The sequence below is a fragment of the Penaeus chinensis genome, chromosome 18 (assembly GCF_019202785.1).
Source record: "Penaeus chinensis breed Huanghai No. 1 chromosome 18, ASM1920278v2, whole genome shotgun sequence".
Taxonomy (NCBI): Eukaryota; Metazoa; Arthropoda; class Malacostraca; order Decapoda; family Penaeidae; genus Penaeus; species Penaeus chinensis.
The window spans coordinates 31,836,460-31,846,459 of record NC_061836.1 but is presented as its reverse complement, the minus strand read 5'-3'; the positions used below and the strand labels follow the sequence as shown (position 1 = coordinate 31,846,459).

The following is a 10,000-nucleotide window of genomic DNA, read 5'->3' as shown; positions in this document are numbered from 1 at the left end:
TAGGTTGATATTTGGTCTGTATAATTAATTCCTTTACTTTTCCCTCTTTCGAATCTTTTATAAAGTATGTACTTTGAAAAATATATATATATATCCTGATCTTATTCTTTATTTTACAGGTATCACATGAATGTAAAGGCGGAAATGTGGATACTGTCGTAGAAAAGTTGGCCGCTGGAAGTCATGCAGGAACAAGGAATCGACAAATGCCACCTCCTCCAGAACCGGCATCTCTTGCGAGCCTTAAAGAGGAAATGGCAGAATTACTGATCAGATATGAAAAACTGTAGTCTCAGTACTAATATTAACTTTTTAGGAAATGTAATATTCACTTTAGTTTTGTTATTGACGTAACGAATAGAAATATAAGATAAAACAAAATATTTCTGTAAATCAAGGAAAAGGGTGAAATTAGGTAAATTTACCATATTGGTGAAAAAGAATATTATAATATTGTATTTTTCTAATAATTTTCAATTTGTCTTTCAGTTTCAGATATACTGTAAAACAAGGTTTTTGTATGTATGTTTTTTGTTTGGAGAGAGGGATCATATTGAAGTGTCACAACAGCAAAATTATTGTGATCCAGCCAACACATGAACAATCGGATCATGCACAGAATTCCTCTCTCCATCATATTTTTTATAGTTTACATAAATCACCATGCACATTTAGAAGAAAAATATACAATATTCACTCACCTAATCACATAAAATAACATATTTAGATACAAATTCATTCCATTTTTTAAGGTATTTGCTGATTTTTTAATATTAGGTACAATATTAAATTGTAGGTACAATATTCCTTGAGAATTCATTCCTAGCATATAAAATAAAAAGATAAAAAATTATGAATGCTTTTCTTCCATACCCATATTTATATATGTATTTATCTCTCTATCTATCTATGTAGATAGATTGATAGATAGATATCCCCCCCCCCCCCACACACACACACATCTACATCTTCCCCTTGAGCAAGGCCTGCAAACTCTCCCCCTTTTCCATGATCAAATGAATCTGACACTCCAGAAGTAAGCACCTCCCCTTGAAGGGAGCCACCACATAAGAGGACACTTCTCGTTGGGCAGAGAGAGCGAGAGATGGCAGACAGACCAAGCCACACATGGTCCAGCTCCACCACCTTGTCCTCGACCCCAGTGACACAGGGGATCTCTTGGGGGTCTTGCAATAAAACCACCAGCAAGACCACCTTTTAATCACCTGCACTAAGGTCACTCTCATTGATAAGTAAACACATACACATACACATATAAACATATGTATACACGAACATAAACATATAGGTACACACATATACATGTGTATACACGTACACATGTGTACACACATACATATCTGTGTACAAACATACACATATCTGCATACACACACAAACCATTTCTGTGTACACACACATACCCATATGTGTGTTTGTGTGCTCACATACCCATATGTGTGTGTGTGCGTGTGCGTGTGCGTGTGCGTGTGCGTGTGTGCACACATAATATATACATACACAAATGCACACACACACACACACACACACACACACACACACACACACACACACACACACACACACACACACACACACACACACACACATGTACACACAGGCATGTACACCCACACACACACACACGTATATACACATGCACACACACGTATATACACATGCACACACACACACACACACACACACACACACACACACACACACACACACACACACACACACACACACACACACACACACATTTCTTTTGGTTTCTCCTTTCTGGGGTCACCACAGTGGATCTTCCTTCTCCAGTGCATCTGATCTTATGCCCATAATTTATTCAGACCCACTGTCTGCATTTCTATCTTGACTGTGTCCACGAACCTGCTCTCTGGCCTTTCCGGCAGTTCAATTTTGAGCATCCTTTTCCCCACATATTCCTCATCCCTTCTCTTGACATGCCCAAACCACCCCAGTCTTCCCTCTCTAGCCCTGTCACCAAACTTGCACACATGCATTGTCCCTCTGATATATTAATTTTTCACTTTGTCCATTCTCATCACTCCTAACGAGAAATGTAACATTTTCATATCAGCAACTTCAAGCTCATATTCTTGTCTTTTTGTCAGTTGGAATGTCCCCATGCCATACAGCATAGCTGGCCTTACCACAGTCTTGAAGATCTTTCTTTTAGTCCCTACTTAGTCGCATATCATTCATGTGACCTTTCTCCATCCCTTCCGTCCAGCCTGCATTCTTTTCTTTAATGCTTTTCCAAAATCTCCATTTCTCTGGTAAGTCGACCCCAAATACCTAACCTACTATTAAGCTATTAAGCTACCTCTACCCCTTGCAGCTTAATAGTCCTAGACAAATTGCTCCAAGCTCCAGGAAGTTGGTGTAGAAGAACCTATTGTTTACTATCAATTCCTGTAGTAGTGACACTCGCCAACCCATCACTGAGGCGTCTGTGTCTGTGTAAAGGCATCTGTGTAAAGGTCTGGAGAGGCCATCATTAGAGGTCCTGAAGAATACTGTTGTCCCAAGGTAAAGGAATGTTGACCCCTTGTGACTGTCTGTCCCACATTTGAGTGAGCTGTGGTTGGATGTTCCTTATCCATTGCCTTGTTACTGGTATGAAGTGGATGAGGGAAGACATGTGGCCTAAGAGTATCATCCACTCTCTTACTGTTTTCTAGTCTTTTCTGTGTCATGAAAACCTTCAAAAGAGAAAGAATCCCCATCCCCCCAAAAGCTGTTCTTCTGAGTTGGAGTTATTAAAGGGTTTTTTTCCAGTTTCTTATTATCCCATGGGAAGCACAGGTTGGTGAGACTCCCTTTCCCTTGTGGGTTCCCATTGTGAGGCAGCTTGAATGAACTAGGGCATCTAAGTATCTGAGGAGGAAAATTCCCTGGTGATGTAAAGTAGCTCAAACTGGAGCCATCATCCTTGTGAAGACTGTGGAGAGGCTGAAAAAGAGAACCCAAAGTTGAAAAGGTTGGTTCCTCCAAGTGAACCTGAGGTACTTGAGGCTAGAAATAAAGGGTCCAAGAGGTAGATGAAAACCATCCAGTCGCCACTTTTGTAATCTGACATTCCTGTCCTAAATATTTTCATTCTGAGCTTGGCTGTATGGACGTATCTGTTTAGGACAAATAGATCTTGGTGGGTTGGTAATCCCCATGCCTTGGTGACCACAGATGCTGTAGAATCCTGGTGTTGCAGGTGCGTCTTCTATTGCACTTTTTTTCTCTCAGTAACTGGAACACAAAGTCTAATTCCTTGCTCTTTTCAGAATATGGAGAGTATGTCCCAGAAAGTAGTGGCTCTTATGTTAAAGACGGTAGCACCTATATTCATCTGCCCTTCCCGGTTCCAGGCAAGGCAATCCTCCTAATGTGTCCGTTGTTGTTCAGTGGTTCACTTGAGGGGGAAAAAAATCTTGGGAGGATGATGTAGGACCTACACTAGGTTTTGGGTTTTGTTGTGTTGTCATTTGCTGTGAAGACAGGATGGGACAATGGAATGACAAGTGAGACAGATGAGTGGTATAAGCACTTAAGACTAGGCTCTGGAACTCCATTCCAGCAATGGAGTGCCTGGTGCTGGACATGGCTTAACTAGAGCTCTGGCTGCCATCTACTGGAAGGAGATAGAAGCCTTACCTGCAATCTTGCATGCTTCCTTAAACTTGTTCTCTTCAGAGAGCAAGCTTGAATTTATAGAGGACTTCTTTCAGGTCCACTTTAGACATAGACTTGTTGGTTGGCGGGAGATGTGAGAGTATGGATTAATTTCTCATGACCTTAAAACTGGTTAATGCAAAGGCTGAGTCCATTGTCAACTCTACCATGGTCATATTAATGCTCCTAAACAATGGGACTGCCATCATCCTGACCTCAAGTCCAGGAAGTAGGACATAAAGATGCACCAATAGATGAAATTCTGTGGCTCTCCCAAACATGCTAAGACTCCCCTGGCCAGGTCATGTCTGCATGCTGGATAACCTGGAATGCCTTATCCCTAGTGGTGGGGGCATGGGCCAAGTCAGTGTTCAGCAGGACCGCTTGACCCAAGGTTTCATGGTCGCCAGCTGCATAGACCATCCTGTATTTTGTAGATGAGTAGCATGTTAGCCATTGATAAGTGAAAACTGTGTAGGAGGCTGTGACTTTGTGGCCTGCCCAAGAACACTGCTGTTAGAGACTTGTTGCATTACAGTGTGGATATGGGACTGGTGGAAATGGGCATTAAGAAAGGCTGCTGTGTGGTCCTGTATGCTTGTTGGACTAAGGGAGGAGACTTCATGACATGCACTCTCCTCCCTGTGGCTATTCAGGCTTGACCATCTGCTTGGTCACCATACCCGAGAACTGAACAATCGCAGCCTGGTCCTCCCTTGAGTCTGACAATGAGGAACTGGGTTTCTGGATGCCTGTCTGGCCTCATCCTGGTCATGTCCTGAAGGAACTAATGGAGCCTGGTTTCCACCTCTCCTCAAGTTTTGACCTATGTGTCCTCCATGGCATGGCACATCCAGGAGGAAATGGGAGGAATAATGGGGAAGGAGGGCATGTCGCAGTTGAAGCAGGGGGGGATGGGGGTTTCGGGAAAGAGTGGAGGAAGGGGTGTAGGGGGCAACATGAGTTGGAGGAGGATGGATGTCGGGTAGTTACTTTGAGCATAGAATGAATGGGAGTAGGAGGATTGGAGGATGGATAGGTGTAGTTTTGAATGTATTCAAGAGTTTCTGCATTAGAGTTGGTTGGGGGGTCTGAGAAACATAGTTTTCTTATGGGGGGAGGAGGGCAGATGTTTGAGGGGTGGAGGGAGTGGTTGATGGAAGGAATGGGGTAGATGGGATGAAGCATTTAGCTTGTCTTGTGCGATGAGTTGGGTGAGGAGGAAGAGGGAAGTACTGGGGAAGTAATGATTGGAGTGACTGGAATAGTGGTGGAGATTGGGGTGTCTGAATTTAGAATGGCAAAAGAATTTGACTGGGAGGGGTAGGGGTAGAGGTGGGATAAGAAGAGATGCTGGGAAGATGTAGAAAAATCTTGGGAAGAATGAGGAGTGTTTCATGTCTGGCAGTTTGAATTTGAGACTTGCCACTTCAGATAAACTTGTAGGCAGGGCAGCCCCTATGAAATACATTATGGGAGCCACCACAATTAACACATGTGACCAGGCTGGGAACAGAGAGGGCATCAGGCTGTGGAATGGCTGTGTTTGGCAGAATGGTCTGGATGCCAACAATTCTGGGGAGAGGATGTTATGATCGGATAGGGAGAGACTCGCCGTCAATGTCTGCATTAAAGAGAAGTCAGGTCTACGGAATATAAGTTTGGCAGTATTGGTAAGGGACCTATGACGGCCTCTAGCGAGGGTGGTGTAGCACTGTACTGATACTGCATCAGAGTCCATGAGATAGGTGAGAAAGTCTCCTTCACAATCTGACCAATCTTGTTGTAGACAGGGTACTTTGATGGGGAGATGGAGACATTTCTGGTGTTAGTACTGAGGGAGGAATGAGGTTGGGCAGGAATGGGTTTGCCAATGAAGTCAGTTAGGTCTGATAATGTTATAGCTTGGGACTCAAATGTAACAGTGACAAGCCAGGAATGATCGGGGTGGCTGCAGAAGGAAACTTTGCCTAATTGTTTTTGGAGGCATTGCTAGAAGAGGATAGTGTTGTCAGAGTAATGGGCTGTGTGGGGGATTACAAAAAAAAGACCCCATTTGGCTGGGCTAAACAGAGTATTCAAGATATTTGTAGAGAAGGTGGTAGTAGAGGGATGGGGATGTGTGGAAGAGGGATGGGGATGTGTGGAAGAGGGAGTGGTGTTGAGAGGTAGTACAGCAGACTGGTGGACAATAAGGATGCAGAGTAATAATCAGGAAGGATGGTGAAGTTGATGAAGAAAGTTGTGGGGTAGAAGAGATGAAGTAGTGGATGTTAGGAGAGGAATGTTTCCTGGAGACAGAGTATTGGCCTGGATAAGTGATTTGAACTGAGCTGATGTGATAGTAGGCATTGAGGAGGGGGTAGTAGTAGCAGTGTTCTGTGTCATGGTCAAAGGAGAGCCTGGAAATCAGTGGGGCTATTTGATAAAGGGGTAAGTCTTAATGCCCCTATTAATGGTACAAAGTCTTTGTTACTGGCCATGGCAAGCCTAGGATATGATGGAGAGAGAAATGAAAAGGGAGAGATGAAAAATTAGTTGAGTCAAGGCTGACACCCAAGGCAAGGGTGATCCCCAGCATTGAATCCCAGTCTCCGTCTCCTATGCCCCCCCATGACATCAATGGGCATGGGATTGGGGGGCAAAGGGGACCGATATAGAGTTCTCTGGTCAAACCAAATCAGACAGGATCCCTTCCTATGAAATCCAAGGTGAAGTTCTGATTGAGTTTCCAGTGGACTGCGAGACCTTCCTCTTGACTTTACAGTCTTCTTTTCTTTTGATATTCAAAGGCCCTTTGAACCAGTTCAGTGCTCTACTCAGCATATTCAGGAGCACCTAGTCTTAACAGAACAGAGTCCTTTATCCAGACAGTACATACAATTAGGATTGTTGATGGCACTATCAATAGTTTGTCTGTAACCTGAAATCATTCAGATCCTTCTGATGTCAAATGGAACAGGAGTAGAAGATAAAGAAAAACTGTGGGGAGTCACTATGCCTGGTTCATCTGCTGTTACACTACTCTCCTGCTTTGATAGTTACTGTGATGATCAATTACACATCAAGTTTCAAAACTTAAACACATTGTCATGAAGAACAACACATTACAGCACCTCAAGAAGGTATGATGAGTTCTGTGCATGGAAGGACAGGATTGCCAACAGCACCACTAGCAGGGTTACTAACACACTGGAATGTATCTTAAAATTGTTAATTGTGGGAATGTAGATGCACTTGAGTAGAAAGGGCATTTTTAATGCAAGCTTAAGAAACAAGTTGTATGTTTAACAAATACATATATATGTGTGTGTCTGTTTGTGCATATATAAAGTTAATAAAACTTAAGAAAGGCATGCACTTTTATTTTTTAACATTTGTTACATTTATCATAATTAATACACAAACTTTGGAAAGATATGAAACAGTTCAGTTACTGAAAATGACTAGCAATACTTAGGAGGACTATATATTTCATCTACAATTTCCTTCATCAGAACAGTAAAATAAATCTTATATAGGACATAGATCAATAAAGAAAAATCTTTACATCTTCAAAACTACAGATATTAGAATATGATGATACCGCAGCACCATCAATAATTCTAATATGACTTAAGCTGCTTAGCAAATGCACTTTAGCAGTATGGAAAGAAGAGAGCCATGTAGTTTGCATCTACCCAGGCCAAAATACTGTTTTGCTTATATAGCATGTAGCACATTTATTCACTATTTACTTTTTTGGGCAAATGCAATTAATAGTTCATTTGGAGATAGACTGCTTATTTCTCCAGCTTAATACATATAATGGAATTTTATAAGCATTTTTAAATATTTAGCATTACAGTGTAGATTCATCACTACATTAATATCATATATACTATGATAAACACTACTGCCATAATACCTTTGATATAACATCTGCCAAGAGAAATAAACTTCATTAACTGTATAACATCCATGGAACACATTATACTTTGTCAAGTTTATGCAAGAAATAAAATATCCTGAAAAAGTAGAAATACTGTACATGGAATAATGATACTTTGAGATTTCCTCAAAGCATCAGAAGTAAATTATCAATGCAAAAAGAAATGCCATTCACAGTTTCAAATAAAGCTTTGCCAAGTTTAAATAAAATACACAAAAAAGGTTCTCTCTAATACCCACCAAAGGCAAATCATACTATAAATATTGCCATACTGTTGTCTAAATATACAAATAAAGTACATGGCAATATATGATAAAAAGAAAAAAAAAAAAAAAAAATCACTATGACTTCAAAGGAGACCATTTGCCTCTAATAACTTTCGTAACTTTCACCTGCACTAGTATTTAAGGTCACATGATGCAAAGAGCTTAGAGTAAATATAATTCAATGGAACTACTATCTGACCTTTTGGAACTAGAGGGAACCTTTGACACATCCAAACAATACATATATGAGTTTTCACAAAATGAAAGACAAAACACTTATTACCATATCATTTGAAATACATCATGTATATATAAACATATAAAATGTATTATGAAAAGAGCAAATACTATAGTTATTCTCTTTAAAGTAAGTCTTGATACCATTAACCAGTTAACAGTAATATACATCCAAAGATGTTTAGTATAAATCTGCAATATACATCTTAAAATGCAGAGCTCATTTTGCATTCTGTGCTGTCCATATACTGCGCATGTAGGGTAGGTGCAAGAATATCAACTTGAGCAGTTTGTAGGTGAAGTGAAAAAGTTTGCACTGAATACTAATAAATAGCTTTTTACAAGACAAAAGCTATTCATCTTTCTTTTGTGTACATAAGGAGCTGCCGTCCCATATCTAACATAGGTCACTGTAAGTCAACTGATACAATGCTACCCTTAGAACTGTTATGTAATGTAAAATAACTTTACCAAACTCTCATTAATTCAAATCAAATGAAATAGCTTGTATTTTACATTAACAATTGCATCCATCTAATATATTAATCTTCCTTACATTACTGAAACAAATGTAAATACTACAGCCACTACAAATGAGACACTCAGTTTGATTTAGCATTCATTACTCAGTAGTTGAAGACTTCCTGAAACGGTCCCTGCAATAACTGTAGTGTACAGACAGTTATACAAGCTACACTAGCAATTTAAATAGCCTACAGTGTAGTTCTTCAATATACTGTCAGAGAAAAGGAAAAAGAGAACGATGAAAAGGAAGAAAAATAAAAAAAGAAAAAAGAAAAGAAAACAGCAATCTAAAAACATTGAAAGCATTCCGATTCAATCACCCTCAGCTTGTTAAAAATTCATCCATGAGCATTTGTCACTTTAAGTCCCAAAGACCACGAACTTAAATGCAACTGCTTCTGTACTTCAATGTAAAAGCAAATCTTAAGTTCCTATCAACTAAGCATCCAATCCTAACAATACAGAGGAGACCTTGGACAAAGATCAGCTTTTGCAGCAAAATTGTGACTATAAAGGATGTTAGGAGAACTTGACTTCCTACCATTTACTCTACATCTGCTTGACAATTTTAAATCTCTACAGTCATTTACATCAACAGAGAGGTGATAGCTATAAAAAATTGAGTACATTCACACAAACCTGCTTATCCTTGTTCGATTTTTGCAGTCTCTTAATGCATCCTCCTCATGGATGAAATTTCAACTCAAGTTATTTAATATAATGTATATACCTTTAATGCATTTAAAGACTTTGTAAAATATGTTTTCTGAGAAAAATTACAGTTGTATGGTAGTTGTAGTTGTATAGTTTTAGTTGTACAGTAGCTAAAAGATGCATGGCAACTAAAGAGCAGTTACAGTTGTATTGTAGTTTTAAGTGCTGATGCACAGTCATTGTAGCTGCAAAGTAGCAGCAGTGGTGTTGAGGATTGATGTAAGACTAGCAGTATATCAATGCTGTAGTTGTTGTGGTACTTTGTCACTAATATTAGTCATGCTACAAAATAAAATAATGGAAAATACCTTTAGTAAAAACATCTATACAACAATACTAAATTACTAAATCTTTGCGAATGAAGCTCAAACCAATTTTGAAACATGGTATCTATCACTGGACCAACAGAATGGAATAAATTTCAAGTTCACTTCACCATCATACCTTCACAACAGGTCTTGATTTACCCACAAAAGAATGTGAAAGCAACATAACTAATATTGTGACACATACACAAAATTCTGCATCAATCCCATTTTTATAACATCCTGTCAATACATGTCTAAAAAATGCAACCCAATTTTATTTTTTTGTTCACTTGCTTCACATGCAAAAATAATTCACAACAAAAATGCAATGT

At 39.6% G+C, this 10,000-nt stretch overlaps 1 protein-coding gene across 5 annotated transcripts in view; it reads left to right on the top strand.

Moving 5' to 3' along the window:
- The window catches only part of LOC125034830, a 21,615-nt gene extending 20,762 nt beyond the window's left edge, over positions 1-853 (top strand). For all 5 annotated transcript variants that reach the window (XM_047626834.1, XM_047626835.1, XM_047626837.1 and 2 more), the window contains exon 9: positions 120-853. In XM_047626834.1, coding sequence (XP_047482790.1) covers positions 120-290 — 171 coding nt within the window. In that variant the 3' untranslated portion in view covers positions 291-853. The remainder of the gene's footprint in view (positions 1-119) is intronic.
- The last annotated feature ends 9,147 nt before the right edge of the window (positions 854-10,000 follow it).